Source organism: Pituophis catenifer, unplaced genomic scaffold, assembly GCF_029215685.1.
Source record: "Pituophis catenifer annectens isolate HBS135680 unplaced genomic scaffold, rPitCat1.0.hap2 SCAF_3, whole genome shotgun sequence".
NCBI lineage: Eukaryota > Metazoa > Chordata > Lepidosauria > Squamata > Colubridae > Pituophis > Pituophis catenifer.
In genome coordinates this window covers 86,375,480-86,394,291 of record NW_027256883.1, presented here as the reverse complement: position 1 = coordinate 86,394,291, position 18,812 = coordinate 86,375,480, and the positions used below count along the sequence as shown (strand labels likewise).

Below are 18,812 nucleotides of genomic sequence, written 5' to 3'. Positions count from 1 at the left end.
CTCCATCTGCTTCCTCTGGATTTCAATCTCTTGTTCAACTTGCTTTTCTTTATCACCCTTCTGTGTTTCTAACAATTAAGATGTACATGGAGATGTTGGGCCAATTTTTAAAACATTGAGGTAAAATTCTTCCGCTTTTTCAACAGTATTTAGTTGATATCTCTCTCCTTGATACCTCAATATTATGCCAACTGGAGCATCCCATCTTAACAAATAAATGTCTCACTTAGCAAGAGAAATGTTGGGCTCAATTCTGTTTGTAAATCGAGGGCTACCTGTATTACCCTTTTCAAGTAAAATGAAACCTTTTTACCATTCCAGATAAAATGAACGTACCTGCTTGTAATTTTGTTCTATTTTAAAAGAGCCTTGATAGATAATGTGTCATCAGATCACTGTCAACTCTTAGCAACCATGTAGGACAGTCTCCTCCAATATGATTTGTCTACTCGGGCTGTTCAGCTCTTATTATTGGTTTAAGTGAATCCATTCTCCTTGCTGGTCATGTTCTTTTCCTTTCAGCATAGACCAGGCTAGCAGGAGGATCAGAGGCTAAACGGCCTTCTTGTTTTTGCTGCCCTACACAAGGAGATAGATGGTTTATTGACTTTGCTACGCATGGCTGGGAGTCTGCCTGCCTTTTGGAGATTACAAGTGGGGCTAGTCTGAAGTAGACTCAGCTGCTACTCAATAACATGTCAGATGCTGTTTTCCTTTTGAAAGGCAACTATAGAAGATCCAAACCCACCAATTAGAGAGGAAGTCTAAAGCAATATCATTAAAAAAAATCCTACAAATTAAGCAGCATTGACTATAATAAATGTTTTGTAGAGTGAATTATAATGGTTAAAGTATATTAAAAGAAAGATTATATAAATACTTATGATCCATATTGCTATCTAGATGAAAACTTTGTGTCCACAATGTGAGGCTTAGCTTAAATCCCTTCAATTTCTAAAACATTCCATCCTGTTAGGAAGAGAGGGCATTTGAGGGTGGCATAGAAAAAGTATTCATATTCTTTATTACTGGAGTCAGAGTAAGAGGAGAAAATTGTACTATGGCACTATTCTGAAGCATTACTTTGCCAGAAAAACAGAATATCTGTTTATATCTGTTCAGACAAAAAAAATCTTGATTGCAAATGTTATAGGTGGCTAATTATGTAATGTTATATAAATACATTATTTTATACACAGCTGTACAAATTAACTGTATTTTCTTAATTTTTAAAAAGAGTAATATTTGAGTTATAATCCAAATTGCGTTATGAAAAATAAAAAATATCTGAAGTTACACATTATGTTGAATGGTTGCTTTTAAGTATAGTTTATTGAATAAACTATGATAGTTTCACATTACATGTAATCATAAATCATGTCTATATACAGCAGTAGCTGGGATCACACAACAAAATAAGCCAAAAGCACACAAAAACCACATCATGAACCTAACGACAGACTTATGGGCCAAGGCCACTATTAAACTTTTAAAGTCCCTATGTGGAGGAGCAGGAAAGAATATAGTTTCCAGCTTAATTTTAATTATAAAATTCCTTTGTGCCATGTTTAAATGAGATTTCATCAATAATGCTGTTGTACAGTTGTTGATTAATAGATTAACAGAGTTGGAAGGGACCTTGTAGGTCATCTTGTCCAACCCCGCCTCCCCAAGCAGAAGACCCTACACCATTTCTGACAGATGGCAGTTCAGTCTCTTCTTGAAAGCTCCCACAACTTCTGAAGGCAACTTGTTCCATTGGTTGATTGTTCTTACTGTCAGAAAATTCCTCCTTATTTCTAGGTGGAATCTCCCCTTGATCAATTTCCATTCATTATTCCTTATCTGGCCTTCAGGTGCTTTGGAAAACAGGTTGACCCCTTCGTCTCTGTTACAGCCCCTCAAATATTGGAACACTGCTATCATGTCTCTCCTAGTCCTTCTCTTCACTAGACCAGCAATGCCAAGATTAAAAGGCTCTAGAAATAATATGCTATCCTTTTATTACACTGATTTTTTTCTAGCAAGCAATTATTGGATTTTGCTTGTCTTGATGTATTCAACAGTGAGTAAAAAAGACACAAAAAATGAATCGGTGTTTGACATCAAAGACTGATGCACAGGTCACTCAAGGTGTAACTATAAAGGCTTCACATTGATGTAAAAGATACATTTATATTCTTTCCGTTGGCAAGACACATTATTAAATTATGAAAGAGACTGTCAATTGCTTTTTGAAAACTGCAAAGTTGATATTTGCTATACTGATCTTAAAGCTATATTCTGCTTTCAGGATATCAGCCAATGAAGCTTGATGATGGTTGGTTAAGTTGAGAGAAGGAAGATAAACTTATGAAATGAATGATAATATACTTCAGCTCAAGCTCAACTCCTAGTAACTTTAATAAACAACAATATACTTTATTGGCAACAATATGGAAATAGTTTATTATTGCCTTCTTCCAGAACATTTTTGGACATCTCAGTCTATTTGACAGACCTGCGAATTCCAAGAAGTCTTCTATTAAAGTAATAAATAGGACTGGTCTTGCCTAGCTTTCTTGAAATCAACCATGACCAGTTAGTTGACTTTTAACAGTGATAGATAATTCATTGTGAAGTGATTTTAGTAGTTGCTTGAGATGAAAGCTTATTGCAACTGTCTTTAAAGAGATGAATATTCCTACAGTACCCTTTACTGTCTTTAGTGCAAACTGGCAAAAAGGTAGGCAGCCAAGTGGGCATAAAAGCCTACTATGTTTATAGTTGTTAAAATGACTTTGTGTTAAAACATGTGCTTTTCGATGGAGAAGTTAATGATGCTTATCAGATGGCAGATTAAAATAGAAATACTGTAATTAAAAAGAAAGATGGCCTTCTATTCACGTATTGCAGGAACAATTAAGTTCATCATAGAGCCCTTTCCAATACTAGGCCAATTTAAATAGGAAAATATGAAGCTTTGATAAATGTTCAAATAGAGTATCCTCTTAAAAATCCCTTGGAGAACTATCCCTTCTTTTCTATAATCAGATTCACCATGTTGTTTTGTAATTCTTTGCTCACATTCTTTCTCCCTTCTACAAAGGTTAAAAAGACCCTTCCTCAGTGAGTGCTGTGGGGAAAGACTAGTCTAGTCCTCACAAAGCCCACAGCTTGGACTACATGCAGGTCACAGTAGTACAAAACTGAATGGATTAATTTCCATTGCCGTCATAGTTATTAAATGCAAAGATGGTAGTGGTGACAGTTGTCATTCCAGTCATGTTACATCCTTCAGCAATACAAAATATTTAAAGAGAGGTTTAATTTCCTGTTTGGTATATGGAATTAGATTGCTAGAAGAGATCAAGCTGGTATGTTGCAAACATTGGTTTCCTCTTTTAAGATAACCGATACATCAGAATATGATGTCTGGAGGACCATTCTGTTCTGTGTAGGATTTTGAAATGAGATTTGGCTGTTTTCTTAGCTACAGTGCAATAATTCCCCCCCCCCCCATGGACATATAGGACATAGAGAGAGAGAGAGAGCAGTTTTGTAGTTAAGGAATCAGGCTAAAGTGAAGACTATGAGTTCTAGTCCTGCCTTAGGCACAAAGCCAACTTGATGATTTTATGCTAGTCACTTTTTCTCAGCCCTAGGAAATGGCAAATCACTTCTGAAAAACCTTGCCAAGAAAACTTCAGTGACTTGTCCAGGCAGTCCTTGAGAATCAGACACGATTGAGCAGGAGGAGTGGGATGGTGGGGAGCACATGAGACATACAGGCTGTTTCAAAAGCAGAAAACATCTGCCATTCATAAAATGGGGAACAAACTGTTGTTGATGTTTTGGTCTGTTTCTTTTCCCTAGAGTTACTCTAGGCTCAGGGATCTTTTAAGTTTGGAAGTCTGAGTTCTGCAAAATCTGATATCCTGCTTTTCCTAAATTGAGTTTTGCTGATAATACAAAGCCACAATCAGAAATAATTGATTATTTGTACCAAAGAAAAGCAGGTTCTCCCTCTCTGCTTTCTTACTTTTTTCTTCTTTTTTCCTTACTGCATTTTTATTCTTTTCTGAACTTTTTGTCTTTTACTAATTTTCTATTTCTGTTTACCTTTAATTTTGCATTTTTAAAAAAAGTGGTTTCAGAAAGAGGAAGATGGATTCCAGAAATTTCAGCATAAGTAGATTGTTCACATTACAGAATTTTTGTTTTTTTAATATTGCATTGACTGCAGTGAACATTAGCATGAAGGAAATAACTACATTTTTGTGAACTAATCTTAGTGGGTTTTGAAAAAGCATCTTTGGAACATGGGCGGCCAAGAAATGTAATAAATAATAAAATAAAATGCCCATCATTCTAGCACATGCAATGTCCTTTTTAATTGTAAGGCCCAAGGCTCTTCCTGCCCTGTATATTAGGGAAGATGATATCTTTTGATACACACACACACACACACACACACACACCACACACACTGCAGGGTGATGTATGAAGCCAGATGTAGTCTGCTAGCCCGGGTTTATGAGCAGTTTTGGGTTTGTCCTGCTCTCCCCATTTTTTGCATAAGTGAGCTATTTTCAGCTTAGTAGAATATAGGTTCTGCAGGTCAAGAATAGTGGCCTTTTCAGTCAGTGTATAGTGTCGTTTACATGTAAGAGTGTGTGCATTTGTGCAGACACATATAGAACCATAAACACATGCCTACATAGATTTATACAGATTATTGGACGAATCATATTAATTCATCAGGTCTTCACAAATCATGTGTCATTTATTAACTTTCACTTAGCTCCTAGCTCCTTTTCTTTACCCGTTCAAAACATTGGGTGAATCTGAAGCTTAGCTGTGAGTTACTGAATTCAGTTGTATTTGTACCAAGAAGCTTGAGTAGATTATGATGTTATTGGGGATGGAATGAAATTAATGCTTCATTTAAATACATAGAATAGAATAACAGAGTTGGAAGGGACCTTGGAGGTCTTCTAGTCCAACCCCCTACTTAGGCAGGAAACCCTACACCACTTCAGACAAACGGTTATCTAACATCTTCTTAAAATCTTCCAGTGTTGGAGCATTTACAACTTCTGGAGGCAAGTTGTTCCACTGATTAATTGTTCTGTCAGGAAATTTCTCCTTAGTTCTAACTTGCTTCTCTCCTTGATTAGTTTCCACCCATTGCTTCTTGTCCTACCCTCAGGTGCTTTGGAGAATAGCTTGACTCCCTCTTTTTTGTGGCAACCCCTGAGATATTGGAACACTGCTATCATGTCTCCCCTAGTCCTTCTTTTCATTAAACTAGACATACACAGTTTCTGCAACCATTCTTCATATGTTTTAGCCTCCAGTCCCTTAATCATCTTTGTTGCTCTTCTCTGCACTCTTTCTAGAATCTCCACATCTTTTTTACATCGTGGTGACCAAAACTGGATGCAGTATTCCAAGTGTGGCCTTACCAAGGCATTATAAAGTGTATTAACACTTCATATGATCTTGATTCTATCCCTCTGTTTATGCAGCCTATAACTGTGTTGGCTTTTTTGGCAGCTGCTGCACATTGCTGGCTCATATTTAAATGATTGCCCACTAGGACTCCCAAGCTCCCTCTCATAGTTACTACTATTGAGCAAGGTACCACATATACTGTACATGTTTGAATATGTCCTGTGATTAAATTTTAGAAGGAGATTATTACATGTATTAACAAGATAATCATATCTCTTTGAATTCTGTTCTTACTGCAAGGAAAGTGACTTCTCAACAAAGAAAGTGAATTCTATGTACTATATACTTATAGCCAAGACTTTTTTCCCCAGCATTGGAATGATAAACACACACACACACACACACACACACACACACACACACACACCCCTACTCAGTGATCTGCAGAAGTGATGTTACCAACAATTTAATTACTTTATTGATGTAGATTAGAAATGGATGATTATAAAGAAATATGACCTCAGTCTTTAATTTGTTGTGTAGAATATGTATGTATGAATATACTGTTTTCATTTTTTCCTTTTTCTCTCTTACTTTCTTTTGATTTTCTGTAACCTTGTATATGTTTGTTCTCTTTATATTTTGTATTACATTAATAAATAATATAATAAATATTTAAATGAGAACTGGCAGATTCACCATTAAGGAAGGGGTATAGTATAATTTGGCATTCTCCTTTTTGGTTGATAATCCTGATGACATGCATCAAGTAACAGAGTTGTAAGGTACATGTTGAATCTACTCAAGACTTTATTTAATATGTTGATCTTTCATAACAACCACAGCCTAGTCTGTGGGTGTAATGTCCTCAGTAGGAAAAGTTCTTACGAGTTCAGTAATGGTCTGGAACTTTAATGACCTTGAGACAGCTACTAGAAAAAATATACAGAAGAATGATCATGTCAGATAAAAATGGCTTTAGAAATACAGGATGTGATGTCATACTGGACTAGCAAAAGCTGCCAGAGTTTTCAAATATAGTCTAGGGTTGCTGATTTTTTAAAAACAAAAACAAAATAAAAGTTATGGTGGTGTACATTGTCCTTTCATAAGAAAGGCCATTGTGTTATAATGGTTTTATTTTAACTGTGACATGGATGTTTATGATCCTGAAGCACAAGGACACTTAAAATAACCATAGTTCAAGTGAGAGTTTTCTCTACAGTTCCAAAGATAGCAATGACAGTGTGTGAGGTGGTAATATTCACCTTGTGAAATGAAACATTAGCTCCTTTTGAAATGAAACCATTACCTTTTGTTTCTTCATAATAGTGCAGACTTCACTAACTGATGCTCTCTGATTGCTGTTGCCACCACATCTTCCAGAATGCCTAGTTAATATGGCTAAAGATACCACACTTTGAAAGTGTGGAGCAAAGGACAACTTCGAAGTGGTTTGTGAATTAAACATTGTTCAGAGTTAAAATTGACTTCAGCTCTATATGGGTGCATATGATAGTTTTTCAGATTGAAGACATCATCTGGACTTCTTTACTGTTCCACCTACTTCTGAGAAACTCCTAAAGACAAAAGCTCTTGAGAGCAATTGTCTCTCTTGATATTGCTTCTAGCAACTAATTATTTATTTGCAGAATGTATAGTCACGAATTCTAAAAAGGCTTTACTCAACATAATGTACAACAGCAATGGTATACAAACAAATGTAGCAAATAATACCTATAACTATAAAGAGGTCGCCTTTTTTTTAGAGTCCCTACCTCTTCAAACAAGTCCGAGCAGAATGATCATGTTTATTTTATTTTTATTTTATTGTATTTTCAATTTATATACCGCCCTTCTCCCTGAGGACTCAGGGCGGTGCACAGCCAGAATTAAAAACATGAAATACAAATATTAAAAACAATTAAAATCTATATAAATTTGGCCCAAAAATTTAAAAAACCACAAACCAATTAAACATTTAAAAATTTTTAAAAATTTTAAAAATTTCTTCCTAAGCCAGCCCGGCTTGCTGGAAAAAGTGGGTTTTAAGGGCACGGCGGAAGGCACTGAGGTCTTGGATTCTCCTTATCTCTGGGGGAAGCTGATTCCAGAGGGTAGGTGCCCCCACAGAGAAGGCTCTCCCCCTGGGGGTCACCAGCCTACATTGTTTGGCTGATGGCACCCCGAGGAGGCCCTCTCTGTGGGAGCGCACAGGTCGGTGGGAGGTTGTCGGTAGCAGCAGGCGGTCTCGAAGATAGCTAGGCCCTATGCCATGGAGCGCTTTAAAGGTGATAACCAACACCTTGAAGCGCACCTGGAAGACCACCGGGAGCCAGTGCAGCTCGCGCAGGAGCGGTGTTACATGGGAGCGCCATGCTGCTCCCATCACTACCTGCGCTGCTGCGTTCTGGACCAGCTGGAGCCTCCAGGTGCCCCTCAAGGGGAGCCCCATGTAGAGAGCATTGCAGTAGTCAAGGCGAGAGGTGACGAGGGCGTGAGTGACTGTGCACAGGGAATCCTGATCAAGAAAGGGCCGCAACTGGCGAATCAGGCGAACCTGATAAAAGGTCCCCCTGGTTACAGCCGTCAGATGTTCCTCCAAGGACAGCTGCATATCCAGGAGGACTCCCAGATTGCGAGCCCTTTCTGTGGGGGCCAAGGACTCACCCCCAATAGTCAGTGATGGAGTCAACTGACTATATCGGGATGCCGGGAGCCACAGCCACTCAGTCTTGGAAGGGTTGAGCTTGAGCCTGTTCCTCCCCATCCAGATCCGCACAGCCTCCAGGCACTGAGACATCACTTCAAGGGCATTGTTGGGGTGGCCTGGGGTGGAGATGTACAGCTGGGTGTCATCAGCGTACTGATGGTATCTCACCCCGAAGCCACGGATGATCTCGCCCAGCGGCTTCACATAAATGTTGAACAGAAGGGGCGAGAGGACCAATCCCTGCGGCACTCCACAGATGAGAGGCCTCGAGGTCGACCTCTGCCCCCCTGCCAACACAAACTGCGACCGGTCGGAGAGAAAGGAGGAGAACCACTGCAATACGGTGCCTCCCACCCCCAACTCTTCCAGCTGGTGCAGCATGATACCATGGTCGATGGTATCAAAAGCCGCTGAGAGATCTAACAGGACCAGAACAGAGGAGCAACCCCTGTCCCGAGCCCTCCAGAGATCATCAACCAACGCGACCAATGCCGTTTCCGTGCTGTGCCCAGACCTGAAACCCGACTGGAACGGATCTAGATAAGATGTTTCCTCCAGGAATTGTGGAAACTGTCGCATGACCACACTCTCAACAACCTTCGCCATAAAGCGAAGGTTGGAGACAGGACGATAGTTGGCCAATATTGCCGGATCCAGGGACGGCTTCTTGAGGAGAGGCCTCACCACCGCCTCTTTCAAGACAGCAGGGAAGTAACCCTCACTCAACAAAGCGTTGATAACACCCTGGAGCCAGCCTCATGTAACCTCCCGGGAAGCCAGTACCAACCAGGAGGGACACGGGTCCAGTAAACATGTGGCCGTACTAAGTCTCCCCAAAATCCTGTCCACATCATCGGGAGTCACAGCATCAAACTCCTCCCAGATAACATTCTCAAGACTATTCCTTGTCACCCTGCCCTGATCTACCCAGTCAGAGTCCAAATCCCCCCGGATCTGAGCGATTTTGTCATACAGGTATTGTCCGAAATCCTCCGCCCTGCCTTCCTCCGCCCTGTTGTGGATCTTGTCAACCAAAAAATGTCTGCTGGTGGGGACCAGAAGGTGAGTATTTTCCACAGTGGCCTCTGCTCTATGGAACCCTTTAGGGATCACAATGACCCCAACCCTGTTTTGCAAGGCCCTAAAAACCTGGCTATGTTCATGAGCATGGGAGGCTGAAGGTATCAAAGGCCTTGTTTCCTGGCTGTATTACTATCTGGCCAAGTATCTTGTTTATTTAATTTGGATGTTTTATAGAGTTCTTACTGGTTTTACTATTTTTACTGTTTTAAAATGTTTTTAATATTTTTAACTGTAACATGTTTTTTGAATTGTAAGTGCCTAGCGTCATTGGCTAACATAGACAGCCATGGAAATTAGTTAAATAAATAAATAAATAAATAACAGAAGTTGTTTTAAATATTGAGTTTCCTTTTAACCATGGTGAGTAACAGCTGGTGAAATCTTAGCTGAGGTATAGCAACCCTGAGTTTGCTGATTTACAGAATGTTGAATTATCTGGTGTGTATACTGGGATAACACCTTGAAGACAAAAATTCAGGAAGGCATCACCCCTATCCTCTGAGATTCAGTATTCTTTTATACTTTTTATTTTGGTTTTAAACCAAACTAGTTCCGTGTTCAGTGTGATGTGCTTTCTTGAATGTTCTTGAATGTCTTGGCTTTTCCAGGAAAAAGAAATGTCTTGTTTACATTCTGTCACGAATCAGAGAATACTACTGGGGACATCAAATACTACTGTAGCAAGTCTGTTTAGGGCAACACGAAACATAATCTTGAATTGTTTCACTTGGTTCAGTTCCTGCATCTGCAATTAAGTGTTAGGGTTGCATAGCAGACTGTGGGAAGTAGCTCTTCCGGCAACCTGGGAAAGCCACAACTGACCAGGCTACACTGCTGCATAAATAGACCAATATTTTATACTATATTTATATAGGTTTGTACATGGTCCAAAGCAGGGAGTTTGGCACATTATAACTACAATGCACAGCAGTCGGAAAAAAGTTGTACTACAGTTCCTCAACCCCTAATGGACTTTTGACATTTTGTAAAGTTTTCCATCGTGAGGGATTAAGATTCTTCCATTTGAGATTTCTCAGCAGATACATAGGATATCTATCTCAGCAGCAGCCTTTCTCAAATAAACAGATATTGTGCTTCTTCATTAAACTACTTGAGTTGAAAAGACTTACTCATTGCATTGGGATCATATGTTATTTTTGGCAATGAGGACAAAGATGTTTGCCACCTTGATTCTTCCTGGCAGCAAACTTTCCCTGACTGGCTGGTTGCCTGTCTGGTACACTTCCCAGACAATGACCTATGTCATCAAATGATTTTGCAATACCTAATCTGGGGTCCGCTATTTATGTTAAAATTATTTTTATTTTTAAAATAAATGTTTATATAATAAATGTATTCAATAAAATTTATATGCATTTGATATAATTTATGCTAAATTTGAAATACCTATTATATAATTTGAAATTATAAGAATTTGAAATACCTATTATATAATGGTAATCCTTGTTTTGCAACAATTCATTTAGTGATAATTCAAAGTTACAACGGCACTGAAAAAAGTAACTTATGACTGTTTTTCACACTTACGACCATTGCAGCATCCCCATGGTTACATGATCAAAATTCAGACACTTGGCTGAATATTTATGATGGTTGCTGGGTCATGGGGTCATGTGATCACATTTAGCGATCGAGTCAATGGGGAAGCTAGATCTACTTAACAACCGTGTTTCTTAATAACTGCAGTGATTCACTTAACAACTGTGGCAAGAAAGGTCGTAAAATGGGGCAAAATTAATTTAACAAATGTTTCAGTTAGCAACTGAAACTTTGGGTTCAATTGGGGTTGTAAATTGAGGATTACCTTTAAAAGTTATGAAATATATTTTAAAAATGACTTTTTGTTAGAGAAGGAAAAACAACTTTTGTGAAAAACTGGAAGCTCTCTCTATATTTTTTTTTCTTGCTGAAAAGAGATAAAAAATGTGATTTCTGGATTTAGCAATTAAAATGAGCTGTACCTGGGAAGAAGGGAACTACGTAATGTGATTTTCAAGGCAAAAAACAATATCAAGTATGTTTACAAATTCTCTGAAAAGATGAGAATTTGCTTTTTAAGTTTTTTTTCTTCCCACTCCATTATTTGAACACTTTTTCTTCATCTTTCTTCCTTTCTTAATTTTTTTCTACATTTATTTGCATTTATTTTTTAACTTTATAAAACATTTCACACTGAGACATATACAAATTATTTTTCTATGGGAAATGCCATCATTACCTGTATAATAATGTTTTTCTGTTATTTTGGCAGCAATTCTCTGCTTCTTACCTTAATATTGACATTATTAACAGATATGAACATTTCATATTGAGAGCTACTCTTGGCTCAGCAAAATAAAGCATTGTGGCTTATAAGCAATTTTCCTGTCTCTCTGAGTTGCACAAAATTAAGTTTTTTATTCCCATCAACTACCCATCTTTCCATCATGTCTGATTGGCAGTAGCAAACCAAGTATTGCCTTATGTACACTAACACTTATTAACTTCTGGGGTGGCTCTCCTTCCAGGGCCATTATTATTGATTTCCTGATCCTACATTGCTAAGGTGGATGCTTATTGCCTTGAGATACCATTTTTAAATTAAGGTTCACTCCCACACATTAGGGAAGGATTACAGCAATCTACTTTGACTTGTTTACAGATAGTGGTTAGATAATGATTTTATCTGATTGCTTTTAACAGCCAAGGAGCAAGATGAGATCCTATATTGCTGATGGGTATATATTATGTACTGGAAGTCATAAAATCTTATTGTAGATGCCAATCCATTACAATTTTAAATTGGTCTTAGGACTGATAAGGATGACAGCTATCTATCTAATTAGTTTGGAAGGAAATACAAAACAAAACAAAACAAAACATATTGATATCTTATTTTTCCCCAAAAGTACAATTGGTACTAATTATATTAAACTACCAGCATATATATCACTGTAAATTAGTAAGTCAGTTTCCTCATTGCAAGAATATATTATCCATTGTAGCAAAGAGTAAGAATTACTAAGATTTCCTCAGGTGTTGTTTTGATTTTCATAAATATTTGTTATTTTTGTTGTATACCCTGTGATTGAAGTAATATTATTGGGGGGATCTAAATTATCTTGCAATATCTTTATTTGAGAAAAATACCTATTAATCATAAGAATTATTTTCTTATTTTCATGAAGTCTGTGTTCTTTGTAAGATTCCAAAATTTGTTCAAAGCGGAATAACCTTTTCCCAAAGAGAGGTCCGTATTGGGCACATAAATAAACCTTTAGACAAGGATCTGAACAGCTATATTATATGGAGTGACATAAATCGTCCAAGTTTAATCTGGATGAGGTCGAGGAACTAACCCAGCTTTCCAGTGTTTGGGGAAAAACTGATTTTCTAGCGATTATACCAGTGAACATTTGACATTTTTTATTTATTAGCTCTTTCTCTTTGGCTTTAAAAAAGGAAATGCTGAACTGGTCAGTCAAAACATTTGGTTTGTCTGGAGGTAGTTAATTAAACTCAGCAACCAAGGTTTGGGTTAGATTTATTTTAGTAGCCACCCACTGGAAAACCAACTTTTGCATGGCATCATTACACTGTCAGACCTTCCATAATTTCTCCAGTGAACTATTCCTGCTGGAAAAACTGAGATGAGACATTATCTCATGATGAATGATTAGCAAAAACCTACAAGAAGTACACAGCCACACAAGGTCAGGGTGTCATATAGCTTCTACAATGTGATTCCTGGCCTATCATTTTATAATTGTTATAAATCAAACACAAATATTCATGAATTAGGTATTAAAAATATATCCTGCTCAGTTTCTGATGTTTATATGTATAAATGTCCTCTCTATTGACATGCTTTATATTCTAGTATTTAATAATTGCTCTCTGTGAACATAGAGGTTCCATTTAGCTGCTGTGGTTAATTTACCTTCTGAAACCTATAGTTGCCATGAATTTATATAGCTGTTTAAACTTACGACCAATTTTGTAGCAATGAGTTTCAGAAGTTTTAATTTTAAAAAAGAGCTTATTCTACATGACTCAAACCTTCTGAAGCAAATTGAATTATACAAATTTGTGTTGCTTAATGTACCTTAAGTTGGGGATGAGAATTATATACCTCGTAATTTACTCCCACCTTCCCCCTTAAGCACTTTTCATCCCTAAATGCCCCAGAAAGCCATCAAGTAATAATCTTCCCTTCACTTGGAATTACATTCTTGCTAAAGATTTGCTCTTTCAAACTAATGTTTTGAAGCTCAGGGCAGCCAAAGGTGAAAGGAATACTTTCTACACGAAGGCTTCTGCGGTCATTATTGAGTCATAGCCAAATTAACACTTGTTATTTTCTTCCATTGCATCATGGGTTCCCCACCTTTCTACCATGCTACAGTATGACTCTTCTGCAGCTGTTGGCAAAATACTATGTGAAGAGTCAGTCATTTTCTCTGTGTGCATTGATGCTCTAAATCCTGTTCTTAAATCATTCTTTTATCTGGGCAATCGGAGAGCAAGAGTATTATGTCAGATGAATAGTGTCAGGCTGCCAGCTTGCTAGTAATAAATTCACTTTCGTTCTATGCACTTTGACACTGAATCATATTTATGGAAGGATGGAAAAGACTGTACTACTCAAATGTAGGTACAGTATATACAGATGTACAAAGGAACATCAACAGAATTTTAGAACATGGACAGGGAAGTGGTCTTTAAATCTTTCTATCTTAAAAGTCAGACAACCAGAAATTCAGCACACACATAGAAAACAGAAGGGAGATACATGCTCCTCGGTGAACCCAGTGATTTTGTTTTAAAGCAAGCAAGCCATGAAAAAAAATGGTTATATGTGGGTGGAAACAAACAGTGTACTTATGAATATAAACTGAATGGTTTATATGTTGTTTATTAACATCATATAGTGCATGTAATGGAATAAAGCAATATTAATGTATTTTCACTATTGAAACCCAGAACGGGCACACAAAAGAAGTTTGCTTAACATATATGATTAGTATATAAAGTTTAGTTGGTGTACATTCATTTTTTCATGAACATTTTAGAGTGGGAAAAATTTAACCTATTTCTATGAATAGGTTAGTTTTCCTCATTTTGTACGTTGAAATATATTTTCTTTTGGGGGGAAGGGGAAATCAAATTAGCTGAACACTTTCTTGAGATAGGCTATATTAACATTTTCTGCAAGTCTGATTGTGCTGTATCTCCTTTCCTTATACCCCACTGATTCAGGGAGGTATTTAGTTTACCTGAAGTGCGTTTCTAAATGTTACCTTGTTTTGCAAGATTAAAGAAGGAATCAGCCTCCTTTGCTTATCTAAGTTTCTTGCATACAGGTAGTCCTCGACTAATGGCCACAATTGAGCCCAAAATTTCTGTTGCTAAGTTGAGACATTTGTTAAATGAGTTTTGCCCCATTTTACGACCTTTCTTGCTGCAGTTGTTAAGTGAATTATTGCACTTGTTAAATTAATAACATGGTTGTCAAATGAATCTGGATACCCCATTGACATTGCTTGTCCAAGTGTCGCAAAAGGTGATCACATGACCCCAGGACACTGCAATCATCATAAATATGAACCAGTTCCAAACGTCCAAATTTTGATCACGTGACTAAGAGAATGCTGCAATAGTCATATAATATGAAAAACGATCATGTTGCTTTTTCAGTGTTTTTGTATCTATGAACAGTCACTAAATGAACTGTTTTAAGTCGAGGACTATCTGTATTTGCAACAAGGCCATATCTCTCATTGTCTCTATATATAACTCTTTAATTTCAGAAATTAAAACAGTGCAAACCAAGCATAGCACCAGGTATAGGGTACAATATACAAGGATACTTCTAGGTTCCTAGTTCATAAAGCATATGTTCATATGTATCAATTATTGTGTTACTTCCTCTTTAATGCATGGATTATAATTTTGATTAACAGTTTTGTCAGGCCTTGAGTGCTATCATGTAATGCATTTGACCTACCTGCCAAAGTAAAGCTTTAAGATCTCATGTGAGAACTGAAATTTCATGAGGTTCCATGTGCGATTTTGCCATATTCGTGTGACTGAATTTTATGGTTGTATTTTTTTGGAGCAACAGGTGCTATGCTACCTATGGACTCCATATTGCTGATTTCTGTGGTAAGAAAAAAAGGAGGGTTACAAATGGAAGATAGTGATATTTGGGCTCATTTTTAAAATGTATGAATAAAGAAATAGAAATGCACAAAAATATGATGTAGAAACAGTCCCTTTTCTGAGCTACATAAAAGTAGCTTTTACGTATGTAAAATGTATGGGTCTTTTTTACTTTCTTTGATTAAAAATAAGCAATCATGTTTAATAATATTTTGCATATGTTAATGTCTCTTCCTTTCTATTTTCTTGTGTCTGTTTAGGCCTTGAATAGAGGTATTGCAGCTGTTAAGGAAGATGCTGTGGAAATGCTGGCCAGCTATGGCTTGGCATACTCCCTCATGAAGTTTTTCACAGGACCAATGAGTGATTTCAAAAATGTGGGTCTGGTTTTTGTCAACAGTAAGAGAGACAGAACCAAAGCAGTTTTGTGTATGGTTGTAGCTGGTGCTATAGCTGCAGTGTTTCATACCTTGATAGGTAAGTTTGCTTCATAGTTTTTATTGAAATAGCCCATCTGCTCAAATGATTGGCTGACACATAACTTCTTTTTGTTCATTCAGTTTCCTTAGGCATTTGTCCGTTATAATTTTGCCAGAACTAGAACTTCCCTCCCTTACTCTCCAAATTTTGATCAAAGGCAGGTCTCTTAGCAGAAGGCATCCTCATGTTGTCACCAATAGCAAAATATATCTTATCTGGGTTCCAGGTTTGTTCCTATCCCTTATTTCTGACCGGTTATTTAAACAAGATTGAAGTAGAAGTATTGAAAAACTTAGTGATATTTTGGCATAGAGTAAGCGCTAACTAAAATTCTTGCATGGGTTTTTCTATCTCCACAGTCTATTGTAATCTTCATTTTGTAATAATAGTTTATGTATGGGTAGAAGGAAGTCAGAAGAGATTCAGATGGAATGCATAAAAACTCATTAAACAATTGAATTGAAGGGGCTCCAGTATCCAACATTGGATACTGCTAAGTGTCACAGGGGAAAGAATGAAGTGCTGTTCTCTCTTTTTTGCACACATTTTGCAATAGCATTTATTCATGTGAAACCATTTTAGACCCCTATTAAGGTAAGGCAAAACCTCAAGGTCACTTACAGGTTTAAGAAATTAAAAACAAAACTAATTAAAGCATCAATAATTAAACATAAAAGATAAAACCGAGCATCTATTCTATATGAGTGATAACATTTTTAACCATGTCATGTATTTCCTCAAAATATACTAGTGTGATAAGATTAACTGATGAAGCATTGAGGTGGTGTGCCTCTTTTGATGTGGTAGCTTTCATCAAGCTAGTATGAGATCATTGTTTTTCAAAACTGTAAATGCCAACAGTTGGTAAGAGAATGTAATCAGAATTATGTGGGGATATTTGTCAGTATAAATAAATCCAGTACTCAGTTCCTTGATAAGATCTTTGAAAGCAACTAATATTTTGAATATTGAAAATGGAGAAAATTGGTCCACTGGATTCAGTGTAATTTTCTGACTTAATCCTGAATCTCTTTTGGTTTCATAAGTATGTTTCTTAAAAGAATAACAAAATGCTTTTAAGAACAGTAATCACTTAGAGCAGGAGTCCCCAACCCCCAGTACTGGTCTGTGGCATGTTAGGAACCGAATTGCATAGCTGGAGGTGAGTGGTGGGCAACTGAGCAAAATTGAAATCATCCCTCCCCCCCCCCCCCCCCGTTTGTGGAAAAATTGTCTTCCACAAAACCAGTCTTTGATGCCAAAAAGTTTGGATACCACTGATTTAGAGGATAACAGCTTTTTGAAAAACTACAGTTATACAGCTTATCCACTAAATCAGTGGTCCCCAACCTTTTTATCGCCGCGGACCAATCAGCCTTTGATAATTTTACCGTGGCCCGCTGAGCGCGCGCAGGGGTGGGGGCTTTGGGCCACACGTGCGTACCTGCGCGGGGCTCTCTTCCCTGGAGCCTTTGCACACGGCCCAGGAGCTTTTGCACACGGCCCAGGAGCCTTTGCGCTGCAGCGTTCATGTCCCCCGGCCGCTGCGCGGCCCGGTGCCAGGTACTCCACGGCCCGGCACCGGTCCGCGGACCGGGGGTTGGGGACCACTGCACTAAATCAGCAGTCCCCAACCTTTCTGGCTCCATGGATCAGCAGTGGTGGTGGTGGCGGCGGGGGGGGGGGGTTCACATGTACAGTCTAGATCCCTAGCAGGTGCAAATGAAGCTTCACACACACACTCACCCCTTGTATGGTGCAGTTCCCAACAGGTCAAAACTGGACACCTAAATCTTATGCATGTATTTCAATCCTGTTTTGATACCATAAAATATTTTCCCCAGCTCCCAAGAGAACAATTAGGGAGCTAAGATAGACAATGCCATCTTTCAGCAAGTGTGGCAGACAAGATGGATGAGAGGAGACAGGGAGAAGACTGAATGAGCTGAGTAAAAATGAGTGAAGAAGACACTCAGCTGACTAGCATCCTGAATTAGGAGTGAAGAATGAACAGTTATGGACAGTTACAATGGTGACTCATTCTGAGACAGAATTGATGACAAAACAAGACACTACAAAAGAAGATTCTGAGCGATAAAAGTATCCAGTATCTTATGATAAGATATAAGTAAATAAAGATATGAGTAAATAAATCTTCTAGCAACCAAAATAGGTTTATTTTGATTTATCTGGTAACAGATAATGTATTTTAAGGGAATTGGCTTAAATAAGGTGCTTATGTATCATTAGTACACTGTTTCTAAATAATTACCTATGATAATATTTTATTTGCTTTTAATCAAGAGCCTTATAGTATAATACACAATTGTACCAAAGAAAGGAGCATAAAACTACTTTGTTCAACAACTCTCATTTTCTTTCAATCATTTGCAATCCCTGGAAGAAAAACTGGTGCTCCCTTATTTTTATTTTTTTGGGGGGGGAGGTCTATTGTAATAGACTTCGGCAACCTACTAAGCAATGAGATTTTGTCCATAAAAACTGTCAGTATCTCCGGTGGAAAAGTATTCCTGTTTTTGTTTTTGTCTTTGTCTTTAAATACCGAACTGTTGAAAATCACTGCTATTGCTCCTTATTACTGTTACTCAGTACTGCTATTATTGTTATTATTCTGTAGCATACAGTGATCTGGGTTACTACATCATTAACAAGTTGCATCATGTTGACGATTCTGTGGGAAGTAAAACACGCAAGGCCTTCCTTTATCTTGCAGCTTTTCCTTTCATGGATGCCATGGTGAGTCTGCAAAAGAGATTGCTGTTCTTGTTCTTGGAGATCTTTTAAAATAGATAGTGGGTTGTTTTTTTTTACAGCTTTGGTTTATTTAGCTTCTATAGTTTGTTCCATGAAATTAAATTTGTTCTATCTTCTTGCTTTTTTTAGTACAAGCTCAGCCTCTTCAAAGACTTCTATAAAG

The 18,812-nt window shown here is 37.7% G+C and overlaps 1 protein-coding gene across 1 annotated transcript in view; it reads left to right on the top strand.

The window, feature by feature from the left end:
- The window catches only part of ANKH (ANKH inorganic pyrophosphate transport regulator), a 119,412-nt gene that overhangs the window by 73,557 nt on the left and 27,043 nt on the right, over window positions 1–18,812 (top strand). The window contains exons 2-3 of the mRNA XM_070940770.1: window positions 15,655–15,871; window positions 18,513–18,631. Coding sequence (XP_070796871.1) covers window positions 15,655–15,871; window positions 18,513–18,631 — 336 coding nt within the window. The remainder of the gene's footprint in view (window positions 1–15,654; window positions 15,872–18,512; window positions 18,632–18,812) is intronic.